We start from the raw sequence: 17676 nt of genomic DNA, 5'->3' as shown, positions 1-17676 counted from the left end.
GAGGGCTGAGCAGTGCATGTCCTGTGCATGCCAAGCAAGGAAACATGCTATTACTGAGAGTTCTCAATGCTTGTGCAAGGCTGAGTTCTGCTTGCTGGCTCTTTTTATCTCTCACCTTTCCTGTGCAAGTTCCTGGATGCTTGCTGTTTGTAGCTGTGTGTGTTTACCTCTGGTTTCCACATCTCCAGAAGAATGTCACTTCCCTGTCCTTTCTCTCCTTTGTGTTCCTCTTTGTCTTTACACTTCTTCCCTTGACCCTGCAGTCTTTCCTTCAGGCTGTTGCAGCTCTGCCCTGGAACTGTCTTGCTGGAAATGCCAGAAGCTTGCATTTTCCCCTTGCAGAGTGACAGTGGTGTCCCTGATCTCCTCAGTGCACTTTTTGTTTGCTCACCAGAATTGTGTTGGCTTTGACTTGTTCATGTGAATGTTGTGTATTTGCTGAAGAGACACTTGTTTCACTAAACAGTGTCACCGCTCCCTGCTGCTATTCAAAATTTAATAGAAAGATCCTGATTCTTTTATACCCTTGGTTGCGCTTTTTAAAACCATTTCTTAGAGTTTCTTACCACTTCTTTGGGTTTTGCTCCTAAAAAAAAAAAAAGTAAAAATTCACTGGTTTGACTTTACACCTCAGCTTCCCAAAAAGCATGCAATGGCAAGTTGCTATGGGCTGGATTTCAGTCCATCTCTGTGCATAAGGCTGGAGATTGCAGCACACTGGGAGGTGATTCAGAAGCAGAAGAGCCAGCCCTGCCCCAGGGTGGGAAGGTGGATGGCTGGGTGTGGAAATGACTGGCTGATTTTTATCCACTCCCTGCAAAAGCCTGGAGTCAGAGAGGTGCTTTTCAGCCATCCTCCTTCAGCGTAGCGGGATCACAGTGCTTCTGTGGGTTTCCAGGCAGCCAACCACTGATTCAGGGGGTTCAGATTTCCCAAAGCTTCCCTTGATTTAGAAACAAAAATCTCCACAGCAGCTTTGCATTCCTCCATCACTGAACACCCGCTCTGTGCTCAGCTCAGTATTGACATCTGGAGCCTGGTTCTTGGGAAGGGTGAGCACCTGTGACCTGCAGGGAAGTGGGGTCTCTTTGGGAAGGCGTCTGATGCCCCAGACCCCTGTGCTGGGTGTGACTCTGGTATTTGTGTTTCTCTAGTAATGACACGTATCATTTGCACTGCTTGCTCCTGCCCCATTGACTGTGCAAGATTGAGCCCTTTGGGATTTCAAAACACACTGTAGATATTGAATATCTGAGCCTCCTAACCTTTCTGCAGATTAGGTAAGTGTTATTGCTCAGCATTGTAAGGGGGTAGCTGAAGATATATCCCAGCAGAATTTGATGAAAAGAGGTTAAGTAACCTGCCCTGACCAAGAAGGGTGTGAGTAATAGAGCCAGTGCTAAATACCAGCTCCATCCACTGTTGGTTAGACAGCATTGCTTTGCTGTCTCTTGCTTGGGGTGCAGATGAATAAATGTTGTTTATGTTCTTGTTAGCCTGTGCTGGTGAGGCATGGCTCTTTCAACATGCTGTGATCATTACTATTCCTGGGCACTTCCTGACTTCCCAGTGTTATTCCTGGTTTACCAGCTGGATGCATGTATTTGTGTACAGTAGGAAAAAAGGCAGAGCTCACACCTTTGTTACGCTTTTAGACAAGTTTGAACAAACAGAGGTGGAGACCAGGGCATCCTTTGTTCCTGTAAAAGTGCTTGAGCTTTCCAGCTGTTCAGTTTCATCCTGCCTTAGTGCAGCAGCCTGTGGTGCTTACTCTGGCACTTGGACCCACCAAGGTCTTGCCCAGCTTCTGCATCTGGTGCTGCTTCCTTTGCAAGGCACCTTTTTCAGCTCTGTAGTGCAATTCCACATCACCAAAGGCCAGAGCCTCATTTTTCACAGGCCTAGTGATACCAAATAGATTTTCCTAATGTTCTTGTAATATCCCTTCACAAAGGAGAGGAGAGCTGTAGGTGTCAAGCATTTGACTTTGAATTTATGAACACCTCAAAACAAGACCAAATCATATAATACTGGAGACTACAATTTCATAGCAGACTTTTTCCAACTCTTTTTCTTCACATCTCCAAGCAAATGTAGTCTTGGAAACAAATCTGGCCACTTCTAAAGCCTGGTTAAAAACAGCTGTGTTGGTAACCAACTGCCCTGTCCTGCCTTTGTGCTTTGGTTGGACCTTCTGGCGTGTCTGACCAAGATCAGTCAGATGCCTCATGGTTAATATAACCTGCTCACCTAATGCATCTTCATTTAGTTCTGGTGCAATTTTTCATCTGTCTTTCAAGATTGTTTGTCCTACTTTCAACTAGGAGAAGAGCCAGACAATCTCATTTTGTCAAACAGGTTTACAGCAACTCTAAGAAGCTTGGTCTATATTTAACCTGTGGCCTATTTTCAGCATAACTTAGCGCAGGAGGAGGTGAAGTCCAGCCTCTTTTCCTCTCCTGCTTGTCATTTCTGGAGGCAGCCTCCCAGTCATGTCACTGAGAGCTGCTGCCCCATCTCTGTGGGCTGGGGACAGCTCTTTAACTTCTCTTGGCGCCATAAAGCTCTAGATTCTGAACAGCAAATTCATAGCATGTTTCTGCCTTGTGTGCTTGTCTTATTTTAGGTCTTGCTTTCCAGTACACTTCAACATAATGTAGTTGATGTCCAGACTGTACTTATCTATTGCTGAATATGACAAGTGCCATGTCCCTTTGCCAGGGAGAATGCACAGACACTGCTAGCCAGGATGTGCTGTGCAGCCTTCTTCATTCAGAAAAAGCCTCTCTGTGTTTTGGTTGGGTTTTGATTTGGTTTTTTCAGACACTTAATCAAACTTCCTTTCCTGTTAATTTAGGAGCAAATTGTTGTTTGGTTTGGTTTGGTTATGGGCTTTTTTAGCAAACTCTGCTTTTTGTGTGGACAGCGCTTCATGGAAGGCTTTATGAGCACATTAATCTATTGTCTGAGTGGGTGTTGAATTTGTGTGCATTGACACAAGGCCTGTGAGCCTTAACCTCAGCATGTGAGGTGCTGTGCAAGCCCATGTCACAGATTGTCCCAGCCACAGAGCAATTATCTGCGCTGTGTCATGGTTTTGCACTTAAGGGCCAAACTTTGCTCTTGAGCACATGGCAAAATAAATAACATTGGCCGATTCTAAGAACTGTTGCTTGTCTGAATTCATTGCTTCCTACCTGACATTTGCAGTCAAGGCTTGCTGTTTCCTTTCTTCTCAGGTGAGTAGCCAGGTGTGCTGCTGTTTTTCAGTATTCTTTTCCCCCTGCCAGGACTGTTTTGCCTCCTCATGTGTGGCAGTTTAGATGTTTGATGCCATGTTTCAAACTTGGCTTATGTCTAAGTGCTTCTCACTCTCTGTTTTGTTTTGCAGGCACTGGTTCGGCTTCCTCCCCATATTTCACAGTGTGATGAAGTCTTCAGGTTCTTCGAGGCTCGCCCAGAAGACCTTAACCCTCCAAAAGAGTAAGTGTGGTGATGGTTTTCCAGTGCTACTCAGTACATTTTGATTAGCTGGAAGGAAAAGGTCATTTGTTTTCATTACTGCTGTAGACGTGGAAACAGATTTTGTAGCTTTCATTACTACCTAGAAAATGCCCAGCAGTTACATACAACCAGTGTGGGTGAATGGAGGACAGGGAAGTCAAGCAGCCCTCAGACACAATTTTCAGCCATCCTCCACCCACGTTTGCATTGTTTCTTGCTCATGGTTCTAATGAGGGAACCTCCCCTGGTTTGTAGGTTTTACCTGATAGTTATCACCAAGGAGTCATTTAGTTCCCAAAAAGCATTGGCTCAGTAGCAGGGGGAAATCCTGCCAGTAAGCACTTGGCTCATAATTACCAGCTGCTTCTTTAAATGTACTCCTGCCCAGAGATACTTAGCTATCAGTAGGGAGCAAGATTGTGGTCCAGATCCAAAATTGTCTCTGGAGAGTCTATTCTTTCTGAGCAGGAAGCCAAGAAAAGGAGGAGGGAAAGAGCTCCCATTAAACACGAGGCAGAATTGTAGCTTTTACCTTGGAGCAGACAGGCTGATTCATGCTGATGCACTCAGGGTCCATAGGACTCATTTATCCAGGGAAAGTGTTGGCAGGAGGGTATTTACAAGCAACAGTGCTCCCTTGCCTGGTATTTCCTTTTCTATTTTATTGTACTCTGCAATAAGATTTTTACTTGGTCCCATTGTGTTTTGTGCTGCTTTGTTGCATGATTTGAAACCTGATTGCAGGCAGTGTTACCGTAATTTGCTTTCTCCCTTGTTTGCACACCCACTGGATAAGGGGAAATGGATGCAAAGCTTATGGGCTTTGGGCACTTCAGCACATGCAAACATGTAGTTATTGAAAGATTTGTATTGGCTTCAGCTGTCTGCTCCCATGCTGGTGAAAAAGAGAGGAGGACCTTTGCAATTTGATTTCTCAGACTTTGTTCCTTGCACATCCACGGATTTGTGCAAGGAGATGTGCTAGCATGTGTACTAAAGAAAGCACTACTAGCATCACTGAGAGTTTCCATTTAGGGTCTTTCCATTTAGGTTTGCAAAGGTTGCTTGATCCCACAACACCCCATTTGCAATGCAGAGACACATCCCTGTGTGCCAGGCAGAAACAGACACCCAGAAGAGGAGTTAGGTCCTAAGAGTTATGGAAGAGTTTGCGTGGAGGATCTCAAACGGGGGTTATGAGTCTGCTTGAAACTCCTGTCTGCTTTCTGTACTGATGCAGACCCTACAGCAAGGAAAGGGCCTTGGACCCAGGCCCACCCCCTAGTGTACCCTAACCATTATGGCTTGCATCCCTTGTCCCTACTCAAAGTTGTAGAGGGCCTGTTTGACAGCCTTGCAGGAATTTTCAAGTTATCCCTTCACTCCCCTCTGGAAAAACAAAAAAGAATAAATGTTCTCAGCCCAAGCCTTGCATCCTATTCCAACCTAGTAATAAGTGTGATTTATTTCCCTGGAAAATGTAGAGCAATAACCTGATTAAATCTCACTTCACTAATGTCTGCAAGACATTAATCTAGCTGGGTTTAAACAAATCCTACCTCGTCTTCTGTAAGCAAACAGATCTTAGGGAAGGTGTCTAAGGTTTCTGCTGGGAGTGCTTCACAAAAGATGTATTGTTGAAACTGAAGATTAGTCTCTACAAAAAGATGATGTAAAAGCCAACGGAAACATCTTAGTGTTTTTCTTCTGTGAACTGAGGGGGAAGGGAGGAGATCTGAGGCTCACTGGACCACTGTGTAGGGTCTGGGGGAAGGACACCTCCAGGGCGATTCTGAACCTCAGCAGGCACTGCAGGAAGGAGCATGATTCCAGAGAAATCCCAATGTATTCCCTTGTTTTCTTACCCTGCCAAGCCCCTCCAGAAACAGTGAGCCAGTGGTGCCCAAGCCCTGTGAATTCAGTCTTCCCCAGACCTCATGGTTCATCATTCCTCTCACTGGAGGTAGGGCTGTAGCCTGGAGGCATCATCTAGACTATCCTAATTAGGTTATCTATTTCTTCAGCTGCTTCTTTTCACCCTCAGCACAGAGGTGGTTTGTATGTTGCTCTGTCAGCACAGACACTGGCATTCAGCTTGCTGGGTTAAAGAACAATAAGCAAGTGACTCGGCCACCAAGGGGCAGAGAACAGAATTGCTTGTGCTGCCTGCATGTCTTCTCTGTGCACAATGAGATGATCTTTAGTTTCATGTTGACCTGCTCAATTTTTATGCAGCAGCTTGGCCTCATAAGACAAAGCCTGACCTAGGGTTTAATTAACTAACTAATTTTCAGGAGTGTAACCTTAATCCCATGGGCATTTGGGTTGTTGAGCCCAGAGAGTTGATGGAGTTTTTGAATGTCAGTGACTAAACCTGTGCTTCCAGACAGATATACATGGGAGTTTAAACTTTGAGGGAGGAATGGCAAAAATGTCTAGTTTACCTTGCAGCTGGGATGTGCAGAGAGGTATCCATGCCTTTAACTCCTGAGCTGTGGTGCACTAATCCATGTGGCACTGCATCAATTCAGCCACAAAGCTGAGCTCTTTACTTCTGTTCCTGTTGTCCTGAAGACACCAGAACTCCTCTGCAGTTCCTTAGGCACCTTTACAAATGTGTTGCTGGCTTCTTCCTTACAGCCTGTGCTCTGCCCTGTCCTTGCCTCCTCCCTGCTTCTCTGTGGCTCCTGTCCGGGTTGTGCCGTGTTTGGCTGCCTGGCTGCTCCCTGCATGGTCATTTCCCACTGCTGCTGTGCTGGGTGCCTGCAGTGCTGAGCAGCTCACAGCCCAGCTGCAGCAAAAGCTGCAGTAAAAGCTGCAGCAAAGGCTTTTCCCAATCTCTCAGAATCTGGCCAGTTTGTTCGCTTGAATTCACAGCTTAGGTTTTCTGTTTTCTGTTTTGGTGATGGTCCAGGCCTTCAAGTCCTGTGACAATAGGCAGAAGGTATTTCTTCCAGCCCATTAAACCTCTCTTGGGTACAGCAGCTCACAGGCACAGAGCTGGAGAGATGTCTCAAGAAATCTCAGCATTTGCACTGGCTGACAGTCTCCTCCGAGCCTGCTCCTGCTGGTGGAGATAGCTCCAGGCCAGGTAGCTGCCAACAGCAGGTTTCCTTCATGTGGCATGGGAGAGACCATAGGAGGACACTAAATTCCTGTGTGGAATGGTGTGGGAGCTGTTCAGGCTGTTCCACATGGTGAAAGCATGGCTTAGCAAGGAGCTGGGGGGCCAAGGGAGCAGTGATGTGCCAGGCAGGGCGCTGTGAGCTGTGTCACTGGGAGCTCCAGTGACAGTGTTCCCAGGGCAGCTGTTTGCTCTCACTCCACCCCTGGGTTAGCAGCAGGGAAAGCAAGCTTCAAACCACCAGCCCTGGTACAGGAGGAGCAGTTCTCAGCTGCTTCTGTTTCCAATATATGACATTTCAGTGTTTGGGCAAATGCAGGTGTCTGTAGGCACACAGCTGGGCTTGTGTCCTTTACCATGCTCGTGTAAGATCCTGCACTGCCATGGGAAAAGACACTGTGAGGTAAGAAGGAAGTGTGTTCTTATTTATCCTTTGTTCTAATGTCACTAAAAAATCATTCATTTACTGGATACTTCTGTTAATAATTATAATTACTGATAACTAAACCAGAGGTAGATTAATTTCAGATTTCTGCTGAGGATTTAAATTCAAGGCTGAGGTCAGGCCAGGGCTCACAGTCAACAAACAAAATCTCAGAAGCCAATTTTTTTAATGATTCTATTTTACTAGAAATAACAGTAATACCCAAAAAGCAGGATTAATCAATTAGACATTGCATATGGTTTACTGGTCTTAGGGCTTTTTTGCAGTGAGTTTCAAAGTATCACAGCCAGACCAGTCTTGTGAGAGTTTGTTTTTTCTTTATGTCTAGAGCCAGTCTAAAGAGCAGATCAAGAGCCAAGAATTCATTTCTCCAATACTTCCCTCTATAGAAATGCATGCAATCTCAAACAAGATTTCTGTTTAAACCACCACTAATAATATTATCAGCTGAATTTAAAGCAGTGTTCAGTATCTGAGAATAATTTTCCTGTGAGAATCATAAAGCAATTTTCAAATAATATGCAAATCCAGAAAAGCTAGGGAGCTTGCAGGTATGTGACATATTATGAGGGTTCATGCTGAAAATGCAGTTAATGCTGAAGGTGCCTTTACTAAAGAACAGAAATGCTCTATTGTGCTCTATAGCCAGGAGCTTTACTGATCATATCTCTGTCAAATAAATATTGGTGTAACACTCGGATGCTTTGATACCAGGCAGCCACTGTAAAATGGAAGCTGGATTCTCCTCTTATTCTTCATGTATTACAAATTCCTGATAAGGATACTGAACAGAAATAGCCAGGGTAATGGAGAGACCATGTTAAGGAAGCTGCTTTAGTTTATGAGCATATTGATGCTAAAGCACAGCTCCCCAGTACACTGTTTTCTATCCATAAGAATGACTGTGTCTATATACAGTTATTTCTGTTTCCCAGACCTGCTCTGTAATAACAATTCAATTACATATTGGTAGAGGAAGAAAACTTTTCATGTGCAAAATATCTGTGTTTATTGTGATTTGTTTGGTATGATGAAAATATTTTCTCTTACATTTAGTCCCTTATATTTCATTGCTTATATTTCCCTTATATTGTATGGCTTTTGAATTGTGTTTCCCCATACATTGGACAGCTGAGTCTCTGAGCTGATGTGCTATGAGGAAAGCTGGCATTCTTTTTTTGTGATTGCTCTTTCTTACAGGACTTGCAATACAGATAATTCAGATAATTTCCACATCATTTAGGAATGTGCTCAGCACCAGTTGATGACAATTGGCATTAGAATCTGAACTTGGCACTGTTACTGTGACTGCTCAATGCACACATTTTATTTGGGAAATCTGTTTCCCTTGAGAGAGGCAGAATGGAAATTGATTTCCCTAAGAAATGCAAAATCAGAAAAGCGATAGAGGTTTTATTTTTCTTTGATTTTTTTTTTTTTTACCTGGGAAGTAAATTATGAAACACAGAGTGGAAAAAGTTCTGATTAAAGATTGTGACAGCATAAGGCAGTTAAAACCCTCTGTCTTGAAGGGAAGAAAAATTTAATATTGTCAAAGAATTATTTATTCACCGAGGTTTAGGTAGCTAAGGATGCAATAATGCTTAGGGCTGTTATTGCCAAGAGCCTTGCTTGGCCACTCCTAATTAGTCACCTAGCTCTCACTGATTTCACTGGGAATTAGGTACCACAGCTCTTTGAGTATCTCCAGTGTAGTAGAACACCTGTGTTTATTTTCTGAAATATTCTTGGTTTAGGGCTGTATTTATTAGTAATATTTGGGCTCAGCACCTAAATTTGTGGGAAAAAAAAAGGTCTCAGAAGTGCTTTACAGTGTCTTCCTGCTCCCAGCGTGGGACTATCACAGTCTGTGCTGAGAGGTCAGGCAGCCCAGGAACAGAGGGGCAAGTGTGGCCAATGCCAGTGGTGACCCCCAGAGCAGGAGCTCAGTCCCTGGGCCATGGTCAGGTGAGGCTGTGCTTCCCCTGGGTGTGCTCCCTTTCATCAGTGCTCCTGATCTCTGCTTGGAGATTACCATCTTAAATAAACTAAGCCAATGCAGGAATGGGAAAAAGGAAATAACAGATTCATTGCTTGTTCTCTTCCTTAGTTTCACATGGGGCTTTCCCTTTTGTTTGTAGCGTATAAACTGATTTGGACTGGGATATCAAATGGAGGGTATTGAAATTTGCTACTGGCTGCAGCACTGGTGATACCAGCAAATAACTCAGCCTTCCTGAGAAAAGATTGAAAATGTTTTTGCTACTCTTTCAGAAAATGAAAAAAGCAATTACACATAGATGAATATAAAATAATAAACCTGGGGGAAAACTGAAAGCATATTAAATGAAATATGTTCAGCAACCAGAAAAAAATCCTATAGAAAATGGCAGCTGGAGGAACATGAGCGTTTATCCCTTGCCTTGGGTATCACATTTGGGTTGGCTCATGCTTTCAGGCCTGACTGTGAAAGGACACAGAGCTGAGAGGAGCAAAGACAGTTTAATGTACTGACACTCAGCACTGGCAGCCAAGTGTACAGAAATAGCTTTTGCCTGGATTGGTTATAAGCAGGCTGCAGGGTTTAAAAGTGGGATGCTGTCATGGGCACAGGATGGATTAAGAATAAACAGACTTACTCGAAATTCATCAGTATGAGAATGAGATTAGAGCTCTGCCAGCACCCAGCAGCTTCAGCAGTGGCACTGGACACTGCCTTGCTGGGGTGAAACACAAGAGAGTGTCAGTGCTGGTTAAATTTCACTGTTTATGAGCACAAATTAAAAAAAAAAAAAATTTTCTTTCACTGTACAAGAGTAGTGACTCAGGTGTTTTGAAATGCAGAGATGGTGCCTTTAGAAAAACTAAATGCCAAACATGTTGGCTTAAGATCTTTCTTCCTGTCCAGTAATTTTACTCATATCCTAAAGGAGCAATCACTACTGATGATTTGCCGGTGCCTATTTTGTAGATTAGAAAGTAATAGTTTGCTTACTGTTTAACTTAAACCATAAAATTTCTTCTTTCTGGAGAAGCTGAGTGGTTAACGCAGGGCAATGGGAAATTTGCTTCTTACTGTCTCATTGATTTATTTTGTGATGTTGGAAAAGCTCCTTACATCTCCTGGCTCTACCTGCAGAATGATTGCAGATTTAGGTTTCAGAGATTTGCTAAGAGGTTTTGATTCTGGTAAGGAAACCCCATTCTTTCCATAATACAGTTATAGAGATGACCAGTTACAAAAAGAATTTGTTTTACAAAATCATCACTCAATGTTGGAAGAAACATTACTTCCAAAATCTGTCAGGAAAGCTTGTTCTGCTGGTGCTCCTAGATGCAAAACCAGTTAGAAAGTCAAAAGAGTAAATTTCTTTGTTTATGGCAGTGGGGGAACCCTGGCCTAACAAGGCAGGATTGGATCAGAAACAAAATAACTGGATTCAGAGCTTATCAAGTTTGTTGTTAAGGATTTGAGGCTCCAGTTATCCTTGAGCACTCATTTCTAGAGAGGTTTGGCTCAATGCCCCAGGATCTCCTGGAGTTCTCTGTTTAAAGGCAGGTGATGCTTGGTTTGCAGCCCACAGGGTTGAACTGCCTGTGCTGATAGACCCAAAAGAAATCTTTATCTCATGCAGAAGAGAAGTGTCTGGTCCTCATCTTCTCTGTGGATAAGCCTGGAACTGAGGAGAGGATGAGGGACAGGGACTTCCTTTTCTTATCTGGGTTTCTTGCTCTGGTGAGCCCCTGCTGGCAGGTTAATTGCACACTGTCACCATTGACTCGTCACCTGCCAGGCAGGAGGAGCTGGGGTGGAGTTTTCTATGCACTAACATGACAGAGTTGAGTATAGCCTGTCTTGTCCTGTGTGTGTGTCACATCTCTGGAAAGCCAGAACAGGCAGCTTACATTGCAGATCTGATTATATCACAGAGGAGAGCTCAGCCTGTCAGGGCTGTGTCTATAATATGGTCACACTGTTGTTTGATGAAGATCTTTCACTCTGTAGAGGAGGGTTCTAAGTTATCCCCCAGTGGTGCCTGGGGTCAGATGGGATTTTTCAGTGCTCTGCTCTCTGTGTGTTGATTGCTGTGTAATTTTGACATTGCTTGTCTGGAGAGTCCCTTTGTTTTTAGCACTGTTGAGGATCAGTAGCCTGACTGGTTATAAAAGTCTCATGTACACATGCCTAGTGTGACCCTCTGTGTGATTTTGACCTGTCTGGGGGCAAGGCAAGGCATCCCATTACATTTGATAGGATTTTATCAGGCTGTGCTATATGTGACAAGGGAAGGCATTGCTTACAATGTATTTTAATTAAATGCTGTTTACCATCACAGGCCAGGTGGAGCTGAAATCTCACATTTATTTAAGGTGAAGCATTGCTGTCTGAACACTGGTAAGCAGAGGTGATGTTCCTCAGTAAACAGGACTTTGAGAGTCTCTGGTACTGCCCTTCTCATCCAGCACTTGCCTCTGAAGAGAAAGGAGGAAGCCTTAGCAATCAAAGGGTGCTGAACAACAGGCAAAGCAAGTCATGTCTCTCTGGAGAGCTGCTGCCTCTCCTGCATTTTGTTGAGATGAGAGCTAGGTTTTGGTTCTGGCTTGGTTGAATCATATTATTATTTTTCAGTGTACCTGTCTTTACCTGTTCATCTCAGGCCACCAAAGAGTTTGTGCTAGAAATCCATTCCATTACATACACAGGGCCCAGTGTTTGGTGTCTGTCACAGAGATTTGCATTCACCTCGCAGTGCTGTGGCAGGTAAAAATCTTGTTTACAGCAAGCCTGGGAAAAAAGCTCAACTTTTGTGGCAGTAGGGAGCCATCCCCTGGCGTGCTGCCCATGTCCCAGGTGATCTCTTTTGTTCTGTGTTCGGTCTCATGAGAAGTGGGGTACATTTAGGACTCTATATATAAAAAAATACCAGACCTCAAGTGTCTCTGGCTAAGGAGACACAGTGATCTATTAGTAGATTCATTTCCACCCTTTCCATCTTCCTGACTGCTCTGCTGCTGACTGTCTTTCATGCGTGCTGTTCCCAGAAACACAAGCAGAGGATCAAATAACAAGGTGTTTTGACTCCAAACTCTGGAATGACTTATCATGTTATCAAAGCTTTTGATTTAATTGAAATTTCACAGATAACCCTAGACCTGCTTTTAAGTGCAGACTCAAGAGGCAGTGGGAATTCAATTAACCAGCCCCCTCCCCCCTGCCCCATCACACCACCACCCTCTCTTTTAATGCTTGCATCTTGTTGGGGAGTTTTATGGAAGGGATTTGCTACTGCTTATCTCCAGCTAGAGCTGTGTGTCTGGGTTCAAAGATACCCTTTGTTTTTGGGCCTCTTTCTTTTTCCAGTTATGCAGAGTTTGATTGGAATGACCCTGCTGACAGTAATGGACAATATAAGATCGACAGTGATGTAAGGACTGCAGAATTTGCTGTGTTAGAAGTAGAATTCTTTCCTTGTTTCCTTGTTCATCTCTTAAAACAATTGGCCTAAGCTCAGGAAGATGTTCATTTAAACAGACCTTAGATATTTAGTGAAGAGAGGATTGACTGTGGCTTTGCAATACTTTAGTATAATCTAATAAATGCTGGTTATTTGCTGGATTCTTGCAAGCTGTATTTCTTGCCAGCTCCAAGGAGTTTTAACAGCCACTGCAGTAATGCTGACTGCAGTGCACTGTGGTGAGCCTCAGAACATTGTGTATGTCTGATTACATTTGCTTTCAATTACAGTCTTGTGGGTTTGAAAAATCAGGGCAGTTCAGGCTCGTTTGGGAACCACCACAAAAAAATCACCAGTAACCTGAGATAGCTAGTACTTGAAAATATAAAAGAAGAATAAAATGTTGAATGGTGGGGACCAAAAAAAGTATATTTTGCGTTATGAGAAACCAACCATGGCAACAACTGAACGATTAGAACAGCTGGGGCACCATATCTAAAAGATAAACCTTTTCCTTTCCCATCCAAACATGCCAGGACTGAGGTGTGAGTGACTCATGCCAGAGACAGTGTTCATCAAAGGCTTGAAGCTCTCCTGGTGCACTAGTGAATTAGCAGTGCTGCTGTCTCTGCTGCTCCCCATTGGACAAATTGCCGGTTCTTTTCCTAAGGATTAGAAGGAAATCCTTACCAACAATACTCACCAACATCATCCTTTCTTTCTAAGGAAGCTGCATAGTTCTTGAGGATGCTAAAATTTCAAAACACACTATTTTGTGGAGATGTCAATTATCCTCTAAATCTGACTAAAAGAGGAGTTTTCTTTACATGAGAACATTGAACCAAAAATGAGCCTCTAAGTCCCTGTTGAAATGTGGTCCCAAATCCCTGAAATCAAATAGTTTTCATTGGCCCTACTGAGGAGCAGGATGGCTGTGGAGTGAACAAACATGCACAGAGACATCTGGCAGGCAACGTTGCAGGTGACCCTTCTGCAGTGCTGCCCAGGCCTCTGGGCTGGGACTCGATCTGCCTCTGGCAGTCCTGAGGTGTGTCTGGTGCTGCCTACACAATTCCAGCAGGCAGCTCTGGGACAGCATCAGCCACGTGCATGATCCCTTTCTCCTGTGCCAGCCTCTGGCAAGCAGAAAAACAACTCATGAACGCATCAAAGTGTAAGCCCTGGTGCAACCCTGGGCTGGGGCATTGGGAATATTTGGGAGGTAAAGGAGGAGTAGGAAAGGTTTTGCTGTGAAAAAGCCCAGCTCCAGCAGTGTGATACTGGCAGTGGTGCTGTGAATTTTCACCCCAAGTGAGAAGAATAAGTTCAGCTGCTCAGAACACAGGAGCAGAGAGTGGGGTGTAAGGCTGTCATCAACCCCTGAAAGTAAGGGCAAATGCAAAATGAGTAGTAACTGGGGCAGCTTTTACTCTTGTAGGGGGAACTGGTACACCTTGCCAGTGTTCTACATTTCTTCCTACAAGATGGGATATTTTAGCAACACAACTCCTAAATTTGGGTGGCACATGAGTAAGAGAACTGAGCACTTTGTGTAGTCCCAGTGACAAGGTTCTTCAGCTGCACATGACCTCTGCAGTCCCTGCAGCTGACCTGGATGCTGAGGCACCTTGCAGGGTGGATCTGGCTTGGTTCCTTCACCTCCACACATACCTAGCAGTGAAGCCAAGGGCCAGGCTGCTGCTGGGATGCTGCCCACAGCTGTAAACTCTTGCAGCAGAGGTCAGTGGAAAGCTCTCTTGTTGTTTGTCTCACTGCACAAAGCCAGGCTCTGTGGGACGGGCACTTGGGTGTCAGCGATGCTCCTGATGCAGCAGTGTCATCCCTTGGGGGAGGAGCAGCCCAAGCTGCACAGACCATCCCAGCTAATGAGAGGCTTTTCTTGCCAGCCCTGATAAATAAGCTTTGTTAATGCTCATTGTTAGCGTCCTCTGCTCCTCTGGGTGTTCAGGAGGGGGTTGTGTTACAGATGCTTGGCAAGGGAGGACAGGATGACCTGTGCTGGCAGTGAGAGAGCCCCAAAGGTGAGCCTGGGCTTTAATGAGAGGCAGACATTCAGCAGATGAGCAGAAAGCCTTGAATCCCTTCAATAAAGTCGTATGTCAGAGTGAGGAGTTGCAAGAAGTAGGAGTTCTGAGGAGAATGGAGATAAAAGGAGGCTTTCAGGCAGGAGAGAGGATTACTGCTTTTTCCAGATGTAGAATTTGCATTTGGAGAAGGAGGACAGCCAAAAGGCCAGGCTGATGAAGGATGCTTTGTGGTGCTTCCAGCCTGTGAAAAAACGCAGTTCTTTGAAAGTTATGTGCTTTTGGATTGTTAGGCAAGGGATGAAATGGCATCATAGGAGCAGTCCCTTTCCCCCCCTCTTCTTATGGAAGGCTGGTCTCCAGTGATTTATATAATTAGTACTCGTTTTTCTTCCCTTTTTTGCCTGCTTTCTCTTAAGGCTTTTTTTTTTTTAATACAGTCTTGGCTTAATCATTCAGCATCCTCATAAATCAGATAATTTTGTCCTTGCAGATTCCTGACAAGTAGTTTATATTTAGTGTTTTTGTGGACAGGCATATAAACTACTGAGCCCTGGTTTATTGCAAATGCATCCTGATCTCTGGCAGGATAAGCAGTGTTTGAGAGAAGATTGAATTAATATCAGCAAACAGAGATTTTTGGGCTTTAACAAACAAACCTTGCTTTCTGACATGATTTTGTCTATCCGAATATATGCTCAGAAAGTCTCCAGTCTTATCTCCACTTCAGATTCATTCAGCTCAGATATACTCACACACCACAGAACCGTGTGATTAGAATATGTGATAATCAGTTTAAAAGAGGACTTACCCAAAACAGACAAAATAAACTCATTTAACAGCTTACAGCTCTAGTGGTCCTTTGCAGGTTTCCTGAAAAAGTTTTGCCAGTCACGTCTGTTTCTTCTTTTAAGGCTTTATTTTCAAAACATCAAAGCAAATTCCTGGTTTTGACTGAAGTAGGACACGGCCCAACAGAGACACATGTCAGAAACATTTCACCTCGAGAGTAATGCAGCTAGATAACATTAAACTTGCTGTCATCCTCATCCCCAGAGCAGCCTCCTCCTCCTCCTCCCCCAGACATTAATGCATGTGGGTAGTTTCCTACACAGTGAGTAACTGTATTGACTTCAACAGGAGCAAATGTGCTCCCAGAGTTATTTGTGTGTGTATGCATGTGTATGTTTGTTTGATGGGAATAAAAATTCTGGAGAGGGTTGGGATACAAAGGAGGTTCATTCGTCAGTAGCCCCCTCTACAAATCATGTGTTAATTCTTCTTTCTTGCCTGGAGATGGGCAGGTATGGAGTATGTGCACACAGGCTTTGGGGCCAATACAACAATTTTAACTGGAAAAGTCACCAGCTTTCAAGGGAAGAGGGTAGGTAACATCTACTTGTGGAGACTTTTAAACACACATATCACAAAACAGGAGAAAGGCTTAATTGGCCTGATCATTTAGAGGTTTGATATAGCAAATAATTTGTGTGTGCCCTGGATGCTGGTTTCATGCATTTGTTTTTACAACTTTTTCATTTCAAAAATTCCAAAACCCAACTAAAAAGGGCATGAAAGCAATTAGATGTGTATCTTCATCTGTATCCTTGAGGGGGCCTTTTAATTCTATAGCTGTAAAATCAGTGAAGCATCAATGCAGGCTCCATAAGGGAAAGCAGCCTCTCTGAGAGAAAGCCATAAGCACAAGGCTGTGTGGAGCACCTTTGTTTGGCTGTTCTTGCTGAAACATCCTGTCAGATACCATTTCCACTGGGGTCTGTTCACTTCAGCCAGCACTTGCTCTGTGAGCAGAGGGAATTCATCCATCAAACAGGGCTTGGCAGGTCTCATTCCAGTATAATGGACTAGGTCATTGGAAGGTGTCTAGTGTGTGTTGTAGGCAATTTGCTTATTGTCTCCTATTCTCCATATGTACCTAAATCTTTTACATGGCATTTTTACATTGTGGTTTGTTCTTATCTATTGCTTTCTTTTTGCTTTCTTACCTGGCTGCTTTATCTCTGACTGCATCAGCTTCTCTGCCTCATGCTGGCATATCTTTTCTTTTGTCATTTTTAGCTATCTCTGTTTTGCTTTGGTTTTTTTTTTTTTTTCCTTACCCTCACATGCCTTGGATATTGTTTTCTTCTTTCTCAATATGTTCTGTGCTGTTTCCCCCAGCATTGCAACATTTACTTCTATTTGTCCCACTGGTGTTCTGTTCATTGGTTTTATTTGCTCTCTGATGTATTTCTCCTATCCCTTTCTCCCTTCCCCATATCTTTTCATCCCCAGTACCACATATGAGATAACAGAGGGATGACAGAAGGTACACAATTTGCCTCATTGCTGGGTTAGATGTACATACAGTACAGCCTGAGGCTGTAACAGAAACTGGGAGCAAACCCTGTGCCACCCTCATACGTGTTAGTGGCCCTGATGACTGACCCTCAGCAATGTGGGAATACCTGCTCTTTCCTCTTGCTAAAGGCATCTCTTAGGGAGAAGTCATGGAAAACTAACTTGGAAGAAATAAAATCACCAAGGATTTTTGCTGTTTTGTAACCTGTAATTTTTGTAGAAGTTGTCTCTGTGGTCTGCCAAACAGAAATTCATCATCACCAGCCTGGAGTTCCTGGGTAATTAATCTTCTGTGGTGGATGAAGCAGGCTGGATTTTCAGTCTGCAGGCGTGGAGAGCTGTGAGCTAACCTGCAGCACTGCTGAACCCTTTCTCTCTCCCCTACTTCTCCATTTTCCCATGACCTTAGGAAAAAAAAAAAGAGAGAAATCCCCACTTCATAGCTCTTTTTTTTTTTACTAAATCACACTTTATGGAACAGGGTTTTAATGCTGTATGGTGCGTGTTTAATGATGTCCATATGGGTTTGTGGGTACAGGAATTAAATACATAACGGTTCACGATGACATAACACGGAAATGCAACTCCCGCCGTGCTGGTGTGGAGGCTGTAAAGGGTTATTAATAAAAATGAAGGTTTTAAATAGAAAACAAGCTTAGCAGCACCGTTTTGGCCTCAGGCCCATCTCTGAGTGATGGAAAAAAAAGAGACTGGAATATATGGTCTTTCCTCAATACATGA

The 17676-nt window shown here is 43.8% G+C and overlaps 1 protein-coding gene across 4 annotated transcripts in view; it reads left to right on the top strand.

Moving 5' to 3' along the window:
* SH3PXD2A (SH3 and PX domains 2A) overlaps nucleotides 1–17676 on the top strand; it is a 235349-nt gene that overhangs the window by 102471 nt on the left and 115202 nt on the right. For all 4 annotated transcript variants that reach the window (XM_074545171.1, XM_074545172.1, XM_074545170.1 and 1 more), the window contains exon 5: nucleotides 3392–3483. In XM_074545171.1, coding sequence (XP_074401272.1) covers nucleotides 3392–3483 — 92 coding nt within the window. The remainder of the gene's footprint in view (nucleotides 1–3391; nucleotides 3484–17676) is intronic.

The sequence above is a fragment of the Zonotrichia albicollis genome, chromosome 7 (assembly GCF_047830755.1).
Source record: "Zonotrichia albicollis isolate bZonAlb1 chromosome 7, bZonAlb1.hap1, whole genome shotgun sequence".
In the NCBI taxonomy this organism is placed as follows: Eukaryota; Metazoa; Chordata; class Aves; order Passeriformes; family Passerellidae; genus Zonotrichia; species Zonotrichia albicollis.
The sequence above is the reverse complement of the archived record's forward strand: the minus strand, read 5'-3'. Positions and strand labels throughout refer to the sequence as shown.